The sequence below is a fragment of the Dryobates pubescens genome, chromosome 6 (assembly GCF_014839835.1).
Source record: "Dryobates pubescens isolate bDryPub1 chromosome 6, bDryPub1.pri, whole genome shotgun sequence".
NCBI classification, from domain to species: domain Eukaryota; kingdom Metazoa; phylum Chordata; class Aves; order Piciformes; family Picidae; genus Dryobates; species Dryobates pubescens.
In genome coordinates this window covers 17,768,884-17,793,313 of record NC_071617.1, presented here as the reverse complement: position 1 = coordinate 17,793,313, position 24,430 = coordinate 17,768,884, and the positions used below count along the sequence as shown (strand labels likewise).

The window sequence follows — 24,430 nt, the reverse complement described above, 5'->3', positions numbered from 1 at the left end:
ATGGACAATATCCAGGTTAATTTTCAATGTGAGTTCAGAAGAACTTACAGAAAAACACTTGGTACTGGAAGTGAAGCCCATTGTCCAAATGTTTGTCTGCCTTAAATGCGCAGAGAGTGTCCTGAATATGCACTGTTGCGGGGGAAAAAAGGGTTGGACATGCTTATCACCTTCTGAGAAGGCTGATAAAGGGAGCTGAAACTTTTAGACTTGTTAAGGATGGTGAGGAGGAAATTAATCTGTTTCTGAAGCTAGCAGTACTAAAAATGAAAGAGTATTTTTTCTTTGGTTTCTCACCTCCATTACCCTTCTCCTTGCAGCACTGCTCTCAGTAGTTGGTTTGGGGATGATCCCCATACACTGACTGAATTTTGAGACGAAGAGTCATTATTTGAATACATAAAACCAAAACAAGAGAATAGACACATCAAATGCACCACTTTTACAGGGTTCTCTTATGTCATGATGCCATGGATGAAAATGGCAAAATCCAAATTAAAATTTATTATAACATTCAAGCAAGCTGTCTGTGAGGAGAACTGAAACTATTTTTCTAAAATAAAAGCACAGCAGGACATAGTGAGGGGGAAGCAAGGAAAGATCTCAAGGTTTGTTTTGCTGGCAAGAAAAGAGCTCATGTCATTGAATGGGACTGCACTTCTGTATGGAGAAAGGCTTTCCCAGTGTGTACCAGCTTTAGTACATGAAATCCCGCTGAGGTATAGATGCTGCAGAGAGTACAAGCCTGTTCTCTTTAATAGCTGCCTTTTTTTTCTCGCTCCTTTTTCTTTAGTATATTCCAACATTAACATTTTAACTGCACAAAAGAAGTAAAGTTGTCGATGTACTTTAGATAATCAGTTACTCTTTGGCATTCAGAGGGAACAGGAGCCCAGTACAAGAAGAAACAGTAGCTTCCAAAGGTCCTTGCTTTAACCATTAGCTTCTGTTGTGCAGTTAGCTCAGTGTAGGCAGAGCTACTCGGAAGCCAAATACATTTGCAGAGATCTAGTTATGGTATTAGGGCTGAAAGTAATTCTCATTAAAAAGCAGAGGGACTTATCTGAGAGGGGAGAGTTATGTATTGTCCAGTGCTGACCAGCTGATGCTATGAAGTCAGTCTTGAGATTTTAAAAATCCACTGATCTTCATAAAACTTTCAAATCCAAGTATTTCAATTCCTCATAAGAATACATAGGGACTGGCAGCCTTCTTGGTATGCAGAAGAATCCAACTCTTGTGTACATGTAGTTCCCAGGCAGATGTTTAGCAAGACAGGAGCACGCTGAAGCGCAGTTTAGAGCAAATCCGTTCTTGCAGACGTCTCGCATCCAAGGGATGATTATGTGACTGCCTCACAGATGACCTTTAAAATACAGTCATAGCAGGAACGCTGGGAAACAGTGCAACAACCATAGTGAGGAGATTCCTATAGAAGAACCCATTAGGGGAAAGGATGTGTTGTGTAAGTCAGATTATGGGACTGTGAAGCAGTGATCTGGGTCCATGTGTTATTCCGTTTGCTTGGAGCGCAGTATGTTGGATTCTCCCATCATTTCTGGTTTTTACAGCATCATTAATAAGGTAAATGACATGTAAAGGACTGAAAAAATGCATGCTATGTACAGTGCAATTCAGAATACTGTCAGCAATTATAAAAAGTTGAAAAAAGGAGTGAGTAGAGCAGTGAAGTGACAGCCTTGTTGGCTTTGTTCGGCAGAGATTTTCACAGTAGCCAAGGTATTAGGCATAGGATTAGCTGCCTATTTTAATCAATGTTCTGGCTTCATATCGCTGTCAGAACCTCTTCTTTCTTTCATAAAACTCCCAGGGAGAGGTGAGGCCCCAAATGTGTTTTAGTATGGCTTGCACTCCTCTGAGACATGCTTGTGGTATGCTGAGGCCTTTGTATCACAGCTTAATTCTGTCTGGGTCAGGTAATGCCATCAGCAGTGAATACCAGCAGCAGATGCCTAATGATGAGCTAGCTATTAGAGGACCCTGTTGGCCTTATGTCCTGATTGCTGGGTCTGTGCCAAGGTCCATGTCAACTCTTGTCTGCTTTTTTTGCTGTGTAGGAAAATCCATTATAGAGACAAAGGCATTGTAGGTGCTCAGAAGCATCCTTCTAGGACTCAAGGCTTTCCAGAAATGGGTGCAAAGACAAAACCCTCTTCCTGTCATGCATGTTTGATAGTTTTGACCGAAGTATGCACAAGTTACGTGGCAAGTTTTAAATGGAAAAGAATTCCAGGGGGCATTATTCTAAGCACTCCTGGGTGCTAGAGAGCAAATCTCAAAACATCATCAGCATGAAGTTGTTTTCCAGTGCTGTACTGTCATGCTAAAATTGTTAGCTGCAGTATGTAGTTACGTAGGCATGATACCCAAACTTGCAGACCAAGTGTTTATCCCATACGGAATCAACAGGATGGCCACAGTGGTACAGGCAAGGATGCTCCTAAGTAACACTCAGCAGCTGGCCCTGATGTCAGCAGAGATTTCATTACAGCAAACCTGGAAAATTGTAGGTCTGTGTTGGAAAGAGGCAATGAGAGCACGCCAAGAGTGTGTTCCGTGTTTCCTTGGCAGCAGAGGAACAAGACTTGGGGAGGGGGATGGCAGGAGGGACACAACACAGCCATTCAGTGAGTGCATCTGTAACCAAACCCATCCGTCTCTGCTGGTGGGTGGCTGACTGAAGAGCTATTATTAGCAGGCAGGTGATGTCACGGAGCATGTCATGAGGCCAGCCAGGGAATCCCCACAGAAGATGAATGGGTGAGGTGTTGGGAGGGGTGCAGTGGGGAACAGACAAAAGTGCCCCCATGCCTGCACCCGTGCCTGCGCGGGGGGCCCTGCCACAGCCAGTGGCCCCCAGCCTGGCCTAACTGGGGCACTGGGTTCATGCTGTGTAAATTATCTTCCCAGCGTGGTGGCTGGCTGTTCACTCTGAAGTATGTGAATGTACTTAACCTTCAGTAACCTTTCCATTGTTTACTTTAGAGTATACATTTGTAGCTTCTGGCAAAAGGTAGGGATATCCTAGAGAGCATGTCAGGCCTCTTATTAATGGAATTTCAGAGGTTGCTTTTTTTTTTTCCTTCCCTTTTTTTTTTTTCCTGAAGGGAAAAATGCTGGCAAGAGAAAGATTTTAATGTTTTTTTAACTGCATACTTCTGTTCTGGTAAATAAAAGGTCTTTCCCAAAAGCACTGCTTACTGACATGCAGGCTTTTCAAGGAGCAAGACTAGCACATGCTGTTGAGTGAACTAAGAAAGAGTTTGTAGGGCCTCACCTTCTCATTGACAAAGATGTTCTTTTTATTTTATTTCGTGTGGATTTTCTATTGTTAAAAGCATATTCTTACAAATCAGTTATGACACTTGAAAGATGAGTGTTGCTTAGATGTAGATGGTAGATGAAGAAATCAGTAGCTATATACACACAGGCTTTTTCCTGGACATCACCAAGTCAGCTGCAGAATCACGTAACAAAAAATTACCTAAGAGAACATTTTTGCTTGTCTTCTTCCTTAGTTCTAATACTGAAGCTTGTGAAGCACTTTTAAAGATACGTTTCCTGTTTTAGAACGTCCACAATCAAAATTAACCATCTGCCATAATAAAACCCCTGCAAGGATAGATGTAAAAATTTCATAGAGAAGTTTGGCAAATGTTAGTTTAAGGTGAAATGTGACAAAATAATATGTTGCTTTCTTATAGAGCAGAGGGTTGTTCGTGTAGTCTTTAGGTGGAAAACACTGCTGATAGCAGCGTGTGTAAAATGTACGTGTGAAAGAACATCACTGGTCTGTATTTAACGTGTGCATGCAGGCATCTGTGTGCAATGCTGTATCTAAAAGCTGTTTGAAATATATTGCTTTGATGCGAAGTCAAGTGCTCAAAGGTTGGGAAATGCCAAAAGTGTGATATAATCTTTGCAACCTTAATTATGTTTCCTTGTGCGTATACAGTTCAATACACTCTTAATTATGCAGTCACGTTGACATTTTTTCCATGGAATGTCTGTGTTAGCACACGGAATAAACAGTGTGCAGGGAATGAGCAGCAGTTCAGCATTTTGTTGCCCTCGCTTTGCAGTGCATAAGCTGCACTTGTGCCACAGTTTTCAACCAAACACAGAATTATAAATTTACTCCTGTTTTCTTCTCATCTTCTCTACACCTGTTTTGAGGGTTGTAAAGAGTATTAATCAACCTTTACACTACCCATCTCAGAGGGACAATAGCATGATTCCCATTCTACAGGATATCTTCAGATGTCTTCTTTTTGCTTTTAAACCTTTCTTTGTCTAAGAAGATTATATAAAACACATTGATATTCATAATAAAAAATCTTATCTTGATACAGCCCACAAATAAAGAAAACAAATTGCTTGCTTTAGATATTAATTAAGTTCTGGCTTAGATAGGATAGGGAAGAACTTAATTCCTGCTTAATAGCCCACCATAAAAGAAATACACAGGGCTGGGCAATATCATACTTTACAGTAAGTATGTAAAGTAAACAGTAAGTATGTAAGTAAACACTGAGGTGTTTACTTACATGCCTCTAACATAACGAGATGATATGTGACAATGTGTGGCTTAACTCAGAAACACTGTCATGGTGTTTAGAAGTAATCCAGAATTGTGTTTAAAGCTCAAAGGCAAGAGAGTGATCCTGGCTCACTCAGGGGTCGTATGTACAAAGGCCTTCTTTATGGAAACATCATTATTTTTTTAGTTATCATACAGTTTTGTTTTATTGTAAGACTAAAGCTTTCAGTCAGCTGCAGCATTAGTTGTTGCAAATGCTGCTGTTACTGTATGAATACAATCAGAGAGCTCTTCTTAAACTTTTTTTGAACCTCATTATTATGTGAGCATAACCCAAACATGCATCAGAAAGCTGGGAACAGGAACAGTGGGGTCTACACAATGCAGATTTTATGTATGCACTTGCTGCTGAGACTGATTTCCAGATAGTGGAGCATGTGTTACAGATATAAATGAAACACACATAGAAAAGCTGTTCTTCAGTTAAAAACAAGCTCTGCCTGTCAAGTTGATGAGCGTTCTAGGATTCTCAGTCAATTATAAACTATGCTTTCTTTCATATACAGAAGGAAAGCCTTTACTGCTCGTTCCAATTTTTCCTCTAACATTAATTTATAAAGTTTTGTCAATTGGTTGTTGAATGTAGATAATCAGACACTGTAAAATGCTTATATGACAGTCCATATTAAAGAAGGCCCTATCAAGACCATGTCTTTCTGAGTCTTAGATCTGTGAATTTCTTCTATTGGTATTTTTGCTCTCCCAATTGTATCTAAAGATTTGAATCCTACAGGTTATCCTCAAATAGAATTTCTGTTGCTAGGCAAATCAGATCCAAGGCTTAGATGTTATTGCTAATTCCCACTTACCTCTTTCCAAATCAGAAAACTACTACTCAGATCTTTGGGGGTGGAGGATGTTTCTCCTAAATAGTCATACGAAAACAGTACCCTTAAAAGCTGGATCTGGATGTATCATTAACTTATGTGATGTATTTATTAAATACCATTATTGCTGCTCAGTCTTACTGGAATAGGGACATGCACCCTTCTGTACACTTGTCATCTCAAGAATACAGCAATGTACCGTGGTTAAGGAGGACACTAGGTACTCTATCACTGTCTGAGGTCTCAGCGTAGGAGTTTTTGCAGATTAAATAAATGGTTTGGAGAACCATTTTGATCTTGCTACATATGCTCTACAATGGACCTTAACTACATTCTGTTAAGATGTTCATTGCTATTTCTCCTATTTTATTAGGAGTGTTAGATAAAGCCTCCTGTTTTCGGCTTTCAATGATTGCTTTCTTCTTATCCCAGATTGCCTTTTTTATTTCTTAAATACAATCTTTTGCTATGCTGCCTCAAAGATGGAATAGAGTTGCAGTGTGTGCCACCAATCACTTGCCATGTTTCACCATGGAAATATCTGCATTCTAGTGGTAAATGAAATTATGAATTTATATTAATATAGCAGTTTAAATTTGCGAGGAAAAGCTTCTCACTGAAACTTGCCTTATAAACCTATGTGTTATGATAGTGATTATATAAAGAAGCTGTGCCAAAGAACAACCTTCATTTACTCTGTTGTAAACTATAGACAATTAACTTTGTCTCTCTGACCTCTGATTTAAATGATCCTTCATCTAGATGATTTCTATTCATGTTGCTTCAGGCAGCAGAATAAATTCATGGTTCTAGGAAAGATGATGGCTATTACTGCACAGCATATCCTGATCCCAAAGGATTTTGAGGAAGTTGTAAAGTACTGAGATGCACAGTATAAGCAGGCTTATGGGGAAAAGAACCAGTATCTCTCTTTGATGGTTATTATTTCTGCAGGAATTTGGCTACTACCTTTTAATTTTTTCTTTTTCTTTAATTTCCCAGCTAATTCTGGTTCCTTGCAAGGTCCACAGACACCACAATCTACTGGTAGTAATTCCATGACAGAAGTGCCAGGCGACCTAAAGCCTCCAACACCAGCATCAACACCTCATGGACAGATGACACCTATGCAGGGTGGCAGGTATGCTTTGGTTTCTCTTGGGCTGTCATTCTACAACTAAGACAGTCTTTCCCTTTCCCAACTGCTCGCTCATCGGACTCTGTGGTGAACCAGTCAGAGCCTTGAAGGTGACAGAAACTAATATTTTTTGGAGAGGAAAGAGGGAAAGGAAGGAAGGAGAAGGATCTGTAGTCGCTTTTCCAAACACCAGAGAAGAATCAGACAAACACCAGTATAAAAGGAGACCTGTGAATATGTGGTGTGGGGAGGAAGGTGGAACACAGCAGCAGCAGCTTAGAAGCACAATCTTCTTGCCTTGCTTACCTCCTTAAATACAGGTCCTGACATTCATGTTTAGGAAGAAGGAATGTGTGGTTTTAAGGTGTTACTGTAATTTAAATTATGAAAAGCATATATGGTAACAGTGGTTGAGATAGCAAAGGATTCCACTGGATTGACCAAGAGATCCCTTTCAGTTCTGTCCCACATAAATCACACATACTGACTTACTCTCAAGTGAAGCCTTCTCACTATTCATTACCCCACTGAAATCCAGTAAAGATGACTTCTTGTTGACTTCAGCAGGAGAATATAGCTGAGCTCTGAACTACGTGCAGAGCCAGTCTGAACTTAACATACCTAAGTTCTTTTTTTTCTCTATTTGTAATATTGCAGAAAGGATAACAAGAATGTTTTTAAATCATTTTAATTCAGAAGAGGTCTCTTTTGGTGTATAAAATTTTTTCTTTGGCATTAAGAATAAATCTGATAGTTATCAGCGAAATGCCATTTTTCAAGCCAGACTTTTAAGGACTTTAGGATAAAGCTGGCTGCAACAATAAGGGTTAGTGCCTCTCCATAGAGTGAATGGTATTTGGGAGGTAAGTCAAGTGTTGCTGTTTAGTTTTAACTCAATCTGGGGAGCAATGGGGTGCTTGGTAAATTTGAAAGGTAATAAATATGAAACTAATAGAAAGTAATACTGTTTTGACACAGCATATAATTAACCTGTGGAGCTCACTGCCTTGGGGTAGTAAGACAAACAGCTTAGTGAACTTTCAGAAAGGTTTATACTTATATATGAGTAATAGCAACAGACACAGTGGCTGAGATTTAAAACCCTGATCTTCAAGGTAAGTAGCCAGATAAGTTTGGTGAAAAAAAAAAGGTATACTTTGGTTTTTAATGATTATCCATTGTGAAAGTTATCTGCATCCTCCTCTAATGTATCCTGTATTGATGACTGCCACAGCATCATGGGCTAGGTGTGTGATAGTCCAGCCTGTGTTCACAATTCTTACGTGATGATGTTGATGCTTCCGTTTTCTCATCTGCTAGGAACAGCGCCGTTAGTGTGCATGATCCCTTTTCTGATGTAAGTGATTCAGCGTTCCCAAAGCGAAACTCCATGACGCCAAATGCACCATACCAGCAGGGAATAAACATGCCAGATATGATGGGAAGGATGCCATATGAGCCCAACAAAGATCCTTTTGGTGGAATGAGAAAAGGTATTTTCTTTTTTTGACGCTCAGGTGTTCTTTTCTACTTTTCTGTAATTACGATGTTGTAGTCATCAGAACGAGCTGGTTTGCTTTGCTGATTTTGCCATTGGTAAAATGGTGTACTTGTAGCAAAAACTACAGTACAATTGTTTGATTCTGGTCTGCGCATATTTTCCTCTCTCTGAGTCACACCATTTATTTTAGATTTAAGAGAATCCTAAAAATGCTTATAGGAATACACTTCAGGAAATGGCATAAATTCATAGGGTTAGAGTTTGTGCAACACCGTATGTTTCTTGAAGGTGGTTGTCTGCTCTGCAGATCACACGCGGTACTTTAGTGTTAGAATATGAAGTGGTGAAGCAACACGCGCGATTGTAGTACAGCTGAAATGAAAATTCAGTGTACAGAACTGAGCAAGTCTCTTAGTGCTGTCTCAGTTTACATATTTTTCAGAGTAGAACGCTAACTTTATTCTCACTTGGACAGCCCCTGACAAAAAGTGATAAACACACTCAAAGTTCATTTGTTTTTAGAAAGCAAAATTAACATTAATGTCTAACTTGATGCTTGTCCTTCTGGGCCTTTAAGCTACAGATGGTTTCGTGGATATTGTAAAATGTACTTAAAATGAATAAAGACATGCCATGTGTATAGGAAAGTGGAAGGAAAGAACACAAGCAGGGTTCACAGTGGTTGCGAAGAGAAGAGCAGATGAAGGAGGTGAAATTAATAAAGTGGAAATTGAAAGGGAACAAAAAGGAGGAATAGGAAGAAGATGTCCAGAAATCAGGGGAAGAAAGATATGTGATGAAGTGGGGAGATGCTTTAAAAGAGATAGTTGGTCTGATGTGATGATTTTTTTTTTTTAAACCTTCCCTTAAAATTCTTATGCCTGGACTGTGGACACTCGCATAACACGGCTGGAGGAAGGGAAAACCCTCTCTGCCTTAGATTTGATATCCATGTGTGACTAAGTAGGTGTATTGCACTCTGTCGTACATTTCACATTTATCCTGTCAAAACAGGTATGTCTCTCTTCAGTATCTGCTATGAGGATCTAAAGGATAAAGTCTGTTCCTCTATTTGCTGGGGGATTTATATCTGATAATAGTGTCCAACATGCCTTTTCTTGGGCCTGAAGAATATGCCCATCCTGCTTGAGAAGCTAAACTAGGATACAAGGTCCTTTCCATAACTAAATTATGGCATTTACGTGTGTATGAGGGCTTTATGGGGAAAAGAAAAGCCTGATTCTGACAGCTTTGTAATCCAAGATAGGAGATTTGCCTTCATCATCTCTTGTGTAAGATTTTAGTTTCACACTTAGCATTGTTTGGGGTGAAAGGAACAAGGGCAAGTTCATCTTTCAGCTGTGAAGACCACAGAGAAGAAGCTGCCTGGTGCCTGATGATCTGAGTTCCATAGGATGAGATTACTTTCCCAACTTGCAGCTCCTTAAAGTTATAACGCTCATCTTGGTGTGGCACTGCTTCATGTGTTTTCATCAGACCCTGGAGATCTTGTCAGTCACCAGCTAATTTTCCTTGGCAGTGTAACAGATCTGAACATTATTTTAAAATACATCCTTTAATAGAAAGATGTCCTCAAATGCTCAGAATAATATATTTCATTTCCTTTACTGTGGCAGTTCCTGGAAGCAATGAGCCTTTCATGACCCCTGGACAAATGCCTAACAGTGGAATACAAGATATGTATAACCAGACTCCATCTGGAGCAATGTCCAACATGAGTATGAGCCAGCGACAGCAGTTCTCTTATGGAAGTGGCTATGACAGGAGGTGAGTCAATCTTCAGGAAAAGCAAAGCCCATTATTGAAAATTATCCTCTCTCTCCCCTTATGATTTTCCCATTGCACCTTCTGGAGAACTTAGCAGCCTACATTTCCTATGGCATCTTACTAAATCACTGGCAGTCAAACCACTGAGTCTAACTGCTCACAGAAATTAATTAGGAGGAATTGTCACACCTTGGAAGTCACTCAAGCTGCAGCAGATCAGCACGTAGGTGTGTTTCACAGTGTCTTCAGCTGGCAGCTGGGCTGTGATGGCATAAAGTAGCACTTGAGTTAAGTCTTCTGGACACGTTTTTACCTAAACAGTTGGTGGTGGGCTTGTTACGAAAAACAAAATGCACAGCCTAAATATGTCTAGTTTGTGGTCTGTTAGTGAATTGTCTTTGGAGAGTCTGGAGTCTGTTGTTTGAGCTGGGAGGGCACCAGGCTTGCAGTGTGTCCATCAGTCCCCTCATAAGTTTGTCTCTCAGTGAAGTACACAAAATAAATTCAGCCCTCTTTTGTTTAGCCTGGGAAAGGCTTTGGGAAAGATTAGTGAAAACACTGATGTTTAAGCATTGGTATAGCAAGCAGAATGGTTTGCAAATGTTGGGATTATATTACGTATTCTGGTAGGTTTTGCAGCTCTGGCTACTTCTACTTTCCATATGCTGTGTGCTTTAGCTTCACTTTTTGTGTCCTGCTGGTAGCCAAAGTGATGCAGTGTGAGTCCCTTAAGTGTGATGGTGGAGTAGTTTTCAGTCAGTTTGAAGTAGAAAATGTGTAGAGTAACACAAGTATGTTATTCAACAGGTCACATTGCTGGGGAGTCAGCAAGAGTAAAGTAAAGGTTCCAGTGGAAGTTGATAAGTCCAGAGAATGTTTTCTTTAAGGGTTGGGGTTTGGGGGTTTTTTGTTGGCAGTTATGGTGAATAAGCACTTTTTTACAGAGTGAGGATTTCCTTTGTCATTTTTTAGGTTGGATCATGGGCTGGGTCCTGAAGGCAGTATGGGACCAGCTGGTCAAAGCAACATGGTGCCTTCAAACAGTGACCCAAGCATTTACTCTCCTAATCATTACCCTGGCCAGCAAAGGTGAACACTGATTTCTGTGCAATACCCGCAATAACCAGCTAACAAGTGCTAGCAGCTAGCAGAGTATGTGACCTCTTGGTGTGTTGCTTCTGCTTTGTTCTTATTTAGGCTTTTACCATTGGTTCAGTTTCTTGGGGGGCTGCAAAGGCTTGGGTGAGTCAGTTGACTTTTTGTAGCCACGAAATCAGAGATGTTAGGAGCCCAAGTTCTCCAGAGCAGCATTAAATAACACCAGTTTTGAAGCTTTCACAACTTCACCTGGCTTGTGGTTATCCTGTGGCTAACAAATTGAACATCTAGAAAGTGTTCCTTTATGTATGACATACATGTATCTGTGCTCAGTTTTATCTTATTGCAGTTATCATCTTGTCCAGCTGTAGACAATCCCCATCAGTTATATTGTTCTTTTAACTACCATTAGGTAATTTCTCTCCATCCATGTAATAATTTGGGAGGTGCTGAACAGCTATTTATTCACTGGTCATCTCTCAAAACTTGTGAATTTTCTATGCTTTTGGGAAAAATAGGTCCCATTACTTCTGTCAGATTCCCCAGACTTCTTGTTTCTCTTGACTCTCCCTGATAGATTACTTATGCTGAAATTGTAGAGCTGTTCTCGCTGGTAATGTACAGAGGGGCATTTTGGTCTGCAAGACAGTACTATTTATCAGTCTTAACATGCTCCAAATACTTCATTTCAGCCACCTAAATTTCATTCATATTTGCTAAAAGTATTTCCATTGCCCTGTAGTGCTCCTTAGAGGTCTAAAGGCCACAGGTAAGTTTCCAAGTACAACACAAGTCTGCCTTTTATGTGTGTGCTTCATTATGTAGCTTTAATTAAAAATCACAGGGACAGTAACAAAATTGTAAGTAATGTTTTTACTCAGCAGTATTGTATTTAAATGTTACATATGTTAAGGAAATTTGTGCTCACCTTCTGTTGCTATTGTCAGACTAAAATCACTATTTCAGTTAACTATTGGTTATATTCTTAAATAATCCAGAAAGTAGCTTGCTACTTGTTAAAACACAAGAATTTTGACTTGTACCCTTGGAGCTGTACATCATATACTTTTACACCTGAGATGGGTTTCTAATTGCTGCCTTGCTTACCCTTTTGCTGACCCATACCATGTTCCCATTCCTGACTGCTACCTTTAAATCTCTCTATTGCATCTTCACTGCTCCCTATTTCTTCTATCTGCATTACCTCCTTCCTTGCACAGAGTTTACTATATCAGGCTCAGGACCATACCACACTGTAACTTCACCTTGTTTCCAAATGGCAAATATCATCAAGGTACAAGATGATCAGAGTACTTTACTTTTCCCAGGGAACTGTAAATTCCAGCAGCTCCAAGCATTGATTTGGGTGCTTCATTTCAGGCATGAACCATATGGGCAGCAGTATCCAGGACAAGGACCTCCCTCAGGACAGCCACCATATGGAGGACATCAACCTGGAATGTATCCACAGCAGCAGGTAGGAGAGGGGAAAACAGCCATATTCCTAACATTTGTTAAAATGAACGTGACCCCAAAATTCTGTGTACATAAAAAATACGTTTCAACCATTTACATCTTTTGGCAGATGGTAGCACTGTAGTCCTAGTCAAAATCACAGTCTATACAGATTAGCAGTGTACCTGCAGCTGTAGGAAAATATGTTCATTACACTGGAAGAGTGTAAATTTTAACAGACACTCTGTGGCTCGTATCAAGTGATTGCCCCAGGTTAATAACCTGCAGACTAGGAAAGTATAACTCGTAGGCTAGTAAATTGATGCTGCCTTAGTTCCAGAAACAAATAGAAAAGCTGCTTGCTTGGCTGACAAGTTGAAGAGCCTTAACTCATGTCAGAAAACCAAATGAACCCAACAGAAATCTGGAGCAAAGTGAAACATGCAGCAATCCCAGTTATTTAGAATACTGTTGTGGATTATATGAGATACCTGTCTTTAATATAAATCAGCTAACATATTCCCCACACATACTCTCTAGGAATAACATGGTACAAATATATGAGAGAGAATATTATTAGTGTTAAAATCATTTAAACATTTGTATATGCCAGTCTCGCTGTCAGGTGTATTGCTAATACCTTGTGGACAAAATCCCAACTGATAAGTCAATAGTAAAACTGCACTGACTTCAGTAGGATCAGAGTTTCCTCCTGCACGTTACTAATTCATTTCTAGTCATACAGTAATTAATTTGAAGTTTGATTCCAAAATAGAAAGCATTTCCTTATAATATAAAAACTAAAATGTAAACTAGTTTTAAGCCAATTCCAGATAGCCCTTTTCAGATTGGGATAGAGTTTACTAGGAAATTTGGGGGGGAAAGAAACCTCTAAAAGAGATCATCTTAGGTTGTGCTGTACTCACATGTATATAAATTTCAGATTTTTTTTTATCTCTGGTTTATAACATCTCTAAAATAGCATAATCAAAAACCTGTTTTGTTGTTCTTTATGAGTGCATATGCTATCCGTCTAGGTGAGTTAGTGGGGAAATTGCAAAGATATATAGCAGAACAGTTGGTGGTATTCCATGCTAACTAGTGTGTGCAGGGACTGTAGCAACTCCATGTTCATTTAAGCAAGGACACAGCTAGAATTTGTAAGAATATGTTTGGCCCTGTCCCTTAGTGCTGTTTATATGCTTTGTACAATGAGTCTTGAATGCAAAATACATGAATGCAAAAAAAGCAGTAAGGAATGAAGGGCAAGGATCCTGGCTGGCCTCAGCCTCTCCCTCCCTCTCCTAAAGGATTCCACTTCTTCATTTAGCTAAAGATTAGATTGCCACTAGCTTATTTTCAGTTCCTTAATCTCTGTGGTGGTACAAGAAGAATGTGAAAAACAGCCCTTTCAAAGCTTTATCTGCAAGATGGAGGCTAGGGAATGACCTGGAAAGGATGTGCCTGGAGCATGAACTCCTGGGGCTAAAGAAGCGCTTCGAGCCAGGTTTTTTGATTCCTGTACAAATGCTCATACCCCAGGAGCAGCAGGCGTCCTGTGTTGGTGTCTGTCAGTCTTCTGCAAGGTCTCAGAATTCCACATCCTCAGTGGAGAGAGACACATCATGTAGCCACAGTCTCTTGCCAAATCCTTACGCAGGAAGAGGAGTTCAGGTGCATCACTGTTCTCAGCACTGGGTGCCATTAGACATGTGGCCACTACATCCGCAAGAGCACCGAGCTGCTTTTAAAAAGGCATAGGCTGCATTCCCAAATGTCTACTACTGACTCACTGTGGCAAAACAAGCACCACCTTTCTAGGTGTGGCGACTGCCAAGTCAGTTCTTAATGTATAAATTGGCCCCAAGAGCAGAATTTAGTACAGCAAGAAGTTTATCTGAGACTGAAAATAGGTATTTCTTCACAAGCCAAACAAATCCAGAGCAAGTTTAAAAAAAAATACTTCCATATAATATAGTAGTTGTGGGTTTATGTGCACCAAAGCTGGAAGATGATTTTATGAATCCCAGAGCTGTTTTAACTGACCCATATTGAATACATGCAGAATTTTATCTGATCTTAACTCTAGTGCATTAGTATACATTGTGCAGTGTGACTGAGATACAGTTTCCGGGGGAGCTGTAACTTTGAATTTGCCATAGATCATATATTCAAAAATCACCCATTTAATTCACTCTTTTTGCTTCAGAGCACTCAGTGTGGTTTGAACTGTGGAACAAACTCCCACAGGAACTAAGGACTGCTGCAAACCTTACCACCTTCCTCTCAAACTGCAATATGTCTTTTTTTGTTCTGCCACCTTAAACATAAATACATACAAGCTTGTGTGATTTAAAAACAACTCAGCTCCCTGCAAGGTAAAACAATTTACCTCACACAACATTCCCCACTTGAGAGGGTGAGGAACAAAGAGGGAATAAACCATAGGTGGCAGCTGTTAGTTACAATCCTCAATTCATTACTGATTGGCAGGGTAAGAACTCTCATAAAGTAGAACAGAAGGTTTGGATGTGACCATTTGCTGTAATAACCTCATGTAAATTAAATGTGATTAGGATGATTTGGGAAGAGGGATCTGAGAAGACCCAAACAGGACCTCATTCCTGGGAATTACACAGAGCAGCAAATGCAGCAGAATGGTTTCTCCTATTAATGAATTTACTGCACATAGTCTATCAGAGGCAGTGTTTCAGGCATGCATGCTTGCAGCATATCCTGTTATTTTAAACATTTATTCAGTATTTGTCTCTTGAAAAGAGTCACTGGGTGGGTTTGTAATTTTTTTTAATTATTTTTCTTCTTCGTAGACTAAGCATAAAAAAGTAGTGAAAATATTTTAGTTGGTGAGGACCATTGCTTTTTCATGCATGTCTGAAATGACCAATGGAATTTAATCTGACAGATACAAAAGGAAAGAGAAAGGGAGAAAACGAAAGCAAGCATAAGAAAATATAGCCCAAGGATAAGTTTACTTTTAGTATTAAACTGTAAGCACAGCAAAACAGAGGCTTAAAATGAAAGCACTGGATCAAGCCTACCCACAGCACCGCATGCCTGACTCTGGAATCAGCACGACCCTGCTAGAACTAAGTGCCTTCAGCTTTTTTAATGAGCTTTCAGCCAATATGATTGTATTGTGTGTGAACTAAAAGTGCTGCATCTTCTTTCCAAACCTGTTTTTCAGAACTATAAGCGACACATGGATGGCATGTATGGGCCTCCAGCCAAACGCCATGAAGGGGATATGTATAACATGCAGTACGGCAACCAGCAACAGGAAATGTATAACCAGTACAGCAATGCTTACGCAGGGCCTGACAGGAGGCCTATGCAGGGGCAGTATCCTTATCCATATAACAGGGAGAGGATGCAGGGCCCAGGACAAATGCAACAGCATGGAATACCTCCCCAGATGATTGGTGGCCCCATGCAGTCATCATCCTCCAGCGAAGGTCCTCAGCAGAACATGTGGCCAACACGAAATGATATGCCTTACCCTTACCAGAACAGGCAAGGTCCAGGAGGCCCTGCACAGGCCCCGCCATATCCAGGGATGAATCGCACTGATGATATGATGGTACCTGACCAGAGGATAAACCACGAGAGTCAGTGGCCTTCTCATGTCAACCAACGTCAGCCTTCGTATATGTCATCCTCAGCCTCCATGCAGCCTATCACTAGACCTCCTCAGTCATCCTACCAGACGCCACCCTCTATGCCAAACCACATCTCCAGAGCTCCAAGTCCAGCATCCTTCCAGCGCTCTTTGGAAAACCGCATGTCTCCAAGCAAGTCTCCTTTCCTACCCTCCATGAAGATGCAAAAGGTTATACCCACAGTTCCAGTGTCACAGGTCACAGGACCTCCACCCCAACCCCCACCAATTAGGCGGGAAATTACCTTCCCCCCAGGCTCTGTAGAAGCATCCCAACCAGTCTTGAAACCAAGACGAAAGATTACCTCAAAAGATATTGGTAAGCATCAAAACAAAACCCAAGTATCAAAATAGGTTGGGAGAAAGGGACTTGGATTTTGATTATTTTATGTTTTGACAAATAGTTAATATTTACTGTTTTACCATTTACTTACTTTACTATTTTGACAAATAATTAACTTTGGTAGCTATAATGTGTTTGTCTTCAACAAAAATGTGGTAACACAGGGATTTTTAAGTGGAGCCCTGAGGTTTCCAGAAATACATAAAAATTAAGCTTGTGTCACATTTCCAAATTACTTGTTGAAAAATCCTTCAGAATATCTGTTAAATCACCAACACAACATCTAGCTGAGCAATGCTTTCCATGGAAACTCCAGCTATTCTGCTCTGTAGTTGCATTCTCTGCCTCCCCTGAATGGCCCATGTATTCATTCCGTATTATTGCAGTATTTGTTTCTCCCCCTATTCTTTCCCAAGTATCTTCTTACCTTGAATTCATGTTACATTGTATATACTTTGAGGTTCTCATAATTCAAATTCCCACACTCCTCACAGTATTTTATTTATCTGTTATTTGGTTTCATCAGCTTCTCTAAGCTTGTAAGACTATTCCAGTTGCAGCAAAGTCATGAAGAATGGCCCTGCTCTTTGTTAAGATATTCTCCAGTATTAAGGCTGAGCAGCAGTTACAGAAAAACTCAACAGAACTAAGTGGTGAAAGCAGGGTCTTAACCAGTGTTCCAGTAATGTCACAGTTTTAGCTTTCAAAACTCACCAATGGTCTGCAAGGGTGTGCTCACACTGTTTTACTTCTCCTTTTTTTCTTCAGTAACTCCTGAGGCCTGGAGAGTGATGATGTCTCTTAAATCTGGTCTTTTGGCTGAAAGTACCTGGGCGCTAGACACTATTAATATTCTTCTGTATGATGACAGCACTGTTGCTACTTTCAACCTCTCTCAGGTAGGTGGGAAAGCAGTATACTTCTCAACTTCCCAAGGAGAGAAAACTGCAGTATGATACCTACAGAAATGCTGAAGTCCTTTCAAATTTATTGTAATTAACAGAAATCTGAATATTGTGAGATTTCCCTTTTTTTATGATTGGTAACAGCAAGCAATAAGAGATAAGCTTTAAGTCAAATAATAAGGGGAAATAATATACCTGAAAGAAGGGTATCTCTTGCAGAAAGGAGCATGTAGGAATGTAAGAAGGCTAACATGTACATTCACACAATAGTGCAAGGACAAACAGCAACAATCCTGCTTAATGTGGGTTTCCATAAAAGACTTTGCAAAACTATACTAAGCTGACCTGAGGCTGCCTTTTGGTGACTTGTTTAGTAGTTCCATACTAGGCTGTGGAATTGTTTCAACATCTTCTTTTCTGTTTGGTTTCTTCTTCCAGTAATTAATTTTGCACAGACATGCCAGATTCGCAATTTACAGGCCGTCAAAGGATGCAAGTAGCATGAGATTTAACAGTGTGTGATTTTGCCTCACTACCTTCTAGCATTTTTCAGCCCTGCTCTAATCGTTGGCCTGCTAGGTGGTAGTAATAGATGACATGCTGATCATGCAGATCATCTAAAATTTGTGCAAATGAAATATTCAGTTTCTCTGCTCCACTCATTCCTTGGTTACTAATAGTGTAACTCATCATTTTTTAAATATAATGACCTTTTTAAAAAAAACACAGGCACAAATGGTACATTTCATCCCACCTAACTTTAGAACTGGGGATTATCTATAGCATGATTCATCTCCTCCTGAAGTAGAGATCTAAAATAGGTCAGATGAATCATCCCCTAGAAATGGCCTGTAAGAGACCACTGATTGTAAAAAGGAATCTAGACAATTAGGTTAGGTGTGTAAGTGTGGCAGGTGTTTGAAGTTAAGTGAGGTGAATCTTCTCTGAATTCCAGTAGAGATTACATTGCAAGTTGCACAGAATACCACCTGTGCTTTAAATACGCTTTGCTTCTAAGTTTTGCCTCAGACTGTATTTCCGCGGGCAGTCAGGACTCCATCTGATGACTGATAATTCCTGCAGTTCATAATCATCAGTTTGTTCTTAATTCTTCAAGGGTTTGGCAGTAGTAAGAGAATACAGAATGGACAAAAGGATACATTTTTCTGAAAACCTATTAGCCCATGATAAAAAACAAACAACCCTACATTAGAAGCCAGACAATCAGGCTAAATAAATCATAACAATAAAGAATTGCTTATAATAAAGCCAGTGAGGGTAAATTAATACCAAGTCCAACTACTGCCTTTCCATAAGAAAGTGAGTACAAGTTAATTCAGAGGATTAAACCTACACAAAAACTGTTTCTGAAGGGTGACTTACAGCACCCCAGGCTCCAGTAAAAAATTTTAACTATTACAGGGTAAGAAATGGAACTGTTCCAATGGAGATGGGATCTTAATCCAGGATGTCAGATTTTTACAGGACAGTTGGTTTTAGATACTGAGAAGAGGCAGGTTTATAACTTTTAAGTATCTAAGTCCAAATCAAATAAACCAAGTAAATGAGAAAAAAAAATAGTTAGAAACTTCTGTTACACTGTACAGAAAATTAAGACTACTAGACACAAGGGGACAGAGCTGCTAGGCTAGATATTCACTGTAGCCTACAGGAGACACACAAATAAGGTTCTGTACTTCTCATAGCTATTACAGTTTAAGCAAATGACACCATGGTAGTTCAACATTACATTCAACATTACATAGAGTTTGGACAGGGCTAGAAGGATTTCCTCTGATTAAATTCTGCCATGCAGGACCTAGCCACAAGTTCACAGCAGAAGGAGGGAAATTTTCACAGATGGATGTATCAGGTGTCCTAATAAAATTCCATGCAGACAAAAAATACTTACCTGATTTTTATGTTCTCTCTTCTTCCCTCAGTTGTCTGGATTTCTTGAGCTTTTAGTAGAATATTTTAGAAAATGCCTGATTGACATTTTTGGAATCCTAATGGAATATGAAGTGGGAGATCCAGGCCACAAAGCACTTGATCACAAAGCAGCCAAGAAAGATGACGGCCAGTCCTTGGCAGAAGCTACTGGAAAAGAGGAGAACGACGAATGTATTGACTATTTCGATGAAGATGAGGAGGAAGGGGAAGATGAAAAGGTAGAAGGAGAAGAAAAGAGCATTGTTTTTTCCACTCCTGGTGCCATTGCTGATCCAAGTGAGAGGCCAAAACAAGCCAGTAAATTTGACAAGCTGCCAATAAAGATTGTAAAGAAAAATAATCTATTTGTTGTTGACCGATCTGACAAACTTGGACGCGTTCAGGAATTTGATAGTGGACTTCTCCACTGGCAGCTTGGTGGTGGTGACACAACTGAGCATATCCAGACTCACTTTGAAAGCAAGATGGAAATTCCTCCACGCAGGAAAGCCCCTCCTCCCTTGAACTCGCCAAGCAAAAAGAAGGACCTCGAGGGAAAAGGTGAATCTGAGGAACAACAAGAAAAAAGTATAACAGCAACCATTGATGATGTCCTCTCAGCTTGGCCAGGAGCATTGCCTGAAGACTCAAACTCTGGTTCCCAAACAGAGAGCAGTAAATTTCCCTTTGGGATCCATCAAGCCAAAAGCCACCGAAATATTAAACTGCTAGAGGATGAGCCAAGGAGCCGGGATGAGACTCCTCTATGCACCATAACTCACTGGCAAGACTCCTTGGCCAAACGCTGCATCTGTGTGTCAAATATCGTCCGTAGTTTGTCTTTTGTGCCTGGCAACGACACTGAAATGTCCAAACATCCAGGCTTGGTGCTGATCCTGGGAAAGTTGATCCTACTTCACCATGAGCATCCAGAAAGAAAGCGAGCGCCGCAAACTTACGAGAAAGAGGAGGAGGAGGACAAAGGGGTAGCCTGCAGCAAGGATGAGTGGTGGTGGGACTGCCTCGAGGTCTTGAGGGATAACACATTGGTCACATTAGCCAACATTTCTGGGCAGCTAGACTTGTCTGCTTACACAGAAAGCATCTGTTTGCCAATTTTGGATGGCTTGCTGCACTGGATGGTGTGCCCGTCTGCGGAGGCACAGGATCCTTTTCCAACGGTGGGGCCCAACTCGGTTCTTTCGCCTCAGAGACTTGTGCTGGAGACCCTGTGTAAGCTCAGTATCCAGGACAATAATGTGGACCTTATCTTGGCCACTCCCCCATTCAGTCGTCAGGAGAAACTCTACGCTACTTTAGTTAGGTACGTTGGGGACCGCAAGAACCCGGTCTGCCGAGAAATGTCCATGGCGCTCTTATCGAACCTCGCCCAGGGGGACACACTAGCGGCAAGGGCAATAGCTGTGCAGAAGGGAAGCATCGGAAACTTGATAAGCTTCCTGGAGGATGGGGTCACTATGGCCCAGTACCAGCAGAGCCAGCATAACCTCATGCACATGCAGCCTCCACCTCTGGAGCCACCTAGCGTAGACATGATGTGCAGGGCAGCCAAGGCCTTGCTGGCCATGGCTAGAGTGGATGAGAACCGCTCAGAGTTCCTTTTGCACGAGGGTCGTTTGCTGGATATCTCAATATCTGCTGTCCTGAACTCTCTGGTTGCATCTGTCATCTGTGATGTACTTTTTCAGATTGGGCAGTTATGACATAAGTGAGAAGCCAAGCATGTGTGAGTGGAGATTAGAGGGTCACATATAACTGGCTGTTTTCTGTTCTTGTTTATCCAACGTAGGAAGAAGGAAAAACAAACAAACAAAAAAAAAACCAAAAAAAAAGAGGAAAAAAAAAAAAGAAAAAAAAAAAAAAGAATCTTTGCTCCTCTGCCCCATTCACTATTTACCAATTGGGAATTAAAGAAATTATTAATTTGAACAGTTATGAAATTAATATTTGCTGTCTATGTGTATAAGTACATCTTTTTTATTTTATTTTTTTTTTTTTAACCAAAATTGCTGTCTAGTACACTCAGAGGTCACACCTTTTTGTTGTTGTTTTGTTTGCCATAGATTATCCTTTTCAACCTCCTTTGCCATCTTTGTATCGCATATTTCTTGGGAAGCGACCTAGTGACTTTTTTAAAGCAAGCAGACAAACAAACAAACAAACAAACGATGTTATGGCAAACCGTTGTACGATGGGGGGGAAAAAAAAACAACCAAACAATCTCGCCGCTGCGAAACAAAACGGTGAAAAATAACCAACATGCCAAGTTCCTGCGTGTTTTATTTTTTCAGATAAGGAGAAAGCAATTTAAAAAAAAAATTAAAATGTTAAAAAAATAATAATAATTTAAAAAAAAAACAAAAACAAAAACCAACAACTCGTATACCATCACCCAAAGCTCTGTGCAATAGAAGATTCTAGTGATGTAGGTGTAGGGGATCAAGGAGGGCGTCAGTCAGTAGTCAGCACACAAAAACGATCCTGGTTCCTCCTCGGGAGGAAAGGCTTACGTTAGGCTAGGAGCAAGACAAAACCGAGTCAAGTGAAAAGATTTTTAAACGAAACCTGATGATAAACATCAATTGCTTCCTCACCAGAACTGTCTTTTGTCTACATCTGGTTGTTGTGTTGTTTGTTGTTTTGGGGTTTTTTTTTTTTGACCTTCTACCACGGCAGTTCTTCACAATTCCTTTCAATCATTTTTTTAAAGTATTTTTTTATCGCCTAAGGGCCGTGATGTATATAGAAGTTGTACATTAAACATACCCTCATTTTTGTTTTGTTTTTGGGCTTTTTTGGTTTTGGTTTTTTGGTTGGGTTTTTTTTTTGTTGTTGTTGTTAGTACAAAGTTTTTAGTTTCTTTTTCATGATGTGGTATCTACAAAGTGATAGTAGAATTATTATTTTATTATATTTCTGGGTTGTTTGTTTTTTTTTTTTTTCCTTTCATTTGGGCCATATCTCCAAAAAAAAAAAAAAAAAGGAATTAAAAAAAAGGAATTAAAAGAGAAAAATAATTAAAAAAGAAAATTAATTAAAGAAGAAAAATAACTAAAAAAGAAAAATAATTAAAAAAGAAAAATAATTTAAAAAGAAAAGAAAAAAAAAAGAAGGAAAAAAAAAAAAAGGAAAAAAAAAATAAATTCAAAAAATCCAAACCCAACACAGTTAAAAACCAACATCTGAGGGTAATGTACAAGTTTCTGTATGTATAAAGTCATGCTCTATTTCGGGAGAGCAGCCGATCACAATTTGCTTTATAAATCAAGGTGTGGAAATGGTTACGTATGGATTGATTTAAGAAAATGGTTACCAGTCTACAGACACACACAAAAAGATATATAGACAAGAAAAGAAAAAAAAAAGAAAAAAAAAAAAAGGAAAAAAAAAAAAAAAAGGAAGAAACACAACTTCAAAGATTTTTCAGTGACAAGAATCTGCATTTGTATTTCAAGATAATGTAGTTAAAAAAAAAAAAAGAAAAAAAACTTGATGTAAATTCCTCCTTTTCCTCTGGCTTAATGAATTTCATTTATTCAGTATAAAATCTTTATATGTTCCACATGTTAAGAATAAATGTACATTAAATCTTGTTAAGCACTGTGATGGGTGTTCTTGAATAATGTTCTAGTTGCAGTGTGAGATACCAGAAAGGGAAGTAATTACAAGAAAGAGCAATAATGGTTATTCTCTTTCCCCTCCTTTACTATGATGACCTTCAAAAATACGCTGTTGTATTGCGGCAACTTACTCTCCTTTTTAAAAAGCCTTCTCGCATCACAGAGAGGTGTTTTTAATTATTATTTATAAAACCACAGAGCCTCAAAGGGGGAGACATGGCTGGCAAGCAATAGTTCTGACTATGCAGGTATCCAGTCTCTGTGCTGTGTTTTGGGGGACTAAGGATGGATGTTAGAAATAAGTGACAGAAGATTATGTTAAAGCAATAACCAACTTGAAGAAGTTTATCTGTATTCACTACCTGTAATTCTCTCTGTTGGTTAAAGGTACAAATACCCCAGCGATGTGGGTATTTAGAATAAACACCCACCCACTTCTCGATACTGTATGTGTCATTGCATACTTACATGGCCTCTCATCCTGGGAGTCCCCCCATTAAAGTGGATCAGGCTTTAATAGAGCACATCCATCGTTGTAATTGGTGGGAGATGGCCATTTCAGTTTCAGGAATTATCTGGTTTCAGATACATCCGCTCTCACTTGGTGATATCTTGTTGCTGAATATTGTTCAAGCACTAATTTTTGCTATTTCAGCTTGGATCATTGACTTTGTTAGTGTTATCATAAAAAGCTAATAATAATCAATTTTCCTGGAATTGCCACATAATTACACTGTTAGTGGAGATCCTCCTCCCCTCTCCAATAACAATATGAAGGTACTTGAAAGTTACAACCCCCTTTGGCATACTGCCCATCTTGTTCCACATAGAGCACTGCAACATTAATATAGGCAAGAGAATTTCAGGGACAGGTAAAGTACATACAATTACAAGCCAAGTTTGAAACATGATTATCAAATATCATGGAAAGTAATTTCTCTTTTTAGCTTTTCTTACTCAGTGATCTCCATTCCCACTGCTGTAGCAGTCTTCCTTTCTCCTGCGCATCACTGCAGTCATTAATACATGGTGAATTATAACCCACTTGTAACTCATCATCACAGAAGGAGGCCTGTTTCAGGGATGATTTTCACAGCTTAATACTGGGCAGTGTGGAAGTAGTATCCCCTGCTAAACTAACTTCCTACGAGCATTTTACCACTTAATATTACCCCATGGATACAAGCCAGCTGTTTAATAAACCCCCTGGTGAGCAATACTCACCCCTTTCTAGTCAAGGGCAAGAAAGGACATCTTCCCAGCATTCAGACCCAGAGTTCCCTGCAGGAAACTACACCTGTGGCAAAACCTGTGGCTCTGAGCTACCAGACATAGTACTTTAACGCTACTCGTAACTGCTCCAAGCCTGGCTGAAACAATGTTGGGGGGATAAACCCCTCCCCAGGCTAGCCAGCCAGCCAATGTCCACACATATATGTAATACTGCTGCTACTTTTCCATTTGGGCCAAGAACTAACTGGAGAAACTGTAAGGGAAAGGTTAAT

The 24,430-nt window shown here is 39.8% G+C and overlaps 1 protein-coding gene across 7 annotated transcripts in view; it reads left to right on the top strand.

The window, feature by feature from the left end:
* ARID1B (AT-rich interaction domain 1B) overlaps positions 1–21,497 on the top strand; it is a 333,914-nt gene extending 312,417 nt beyond the window's left edge. For all 7 annotated transcript variants that reach the window (XM_054162697.1, XM_054162694.1, XM_054162693.1 and 4 more), the window contains 7 exons: positions 6,451–6,589; positions 7,907–8,079; positions 9,725–9,875; positions 12,354–12,450; positions 15,634–16,423; positions 17,216–17,346; positions 19,296–21,497. In XM_054162697.1, the coding sequence (XP_054018672.1) occupies positions 6,451–6,589; positions 7,907–8,079; positions 9,725–9,875; positions 12,354–12,450; positions 15,634–16,423; positions 17,216–17,346; positions 19,296–21,008 (3,194 nt within the window). In that variant the 3' untranslated portion in view covers positions 21,009–21,497. The remainder of the gene's footprint in view (positions 1–6,450; positions 6,590–7,906; positions 8,080–9,724; positions 9,876–12,353; positions 12,451–15,633; positions 16,424–17,215; positions 17,347–19,295) is intronic.
* The last annotated feature ends 2,933 nt before the right edge of the window (positions 21,498–24,430 follow it).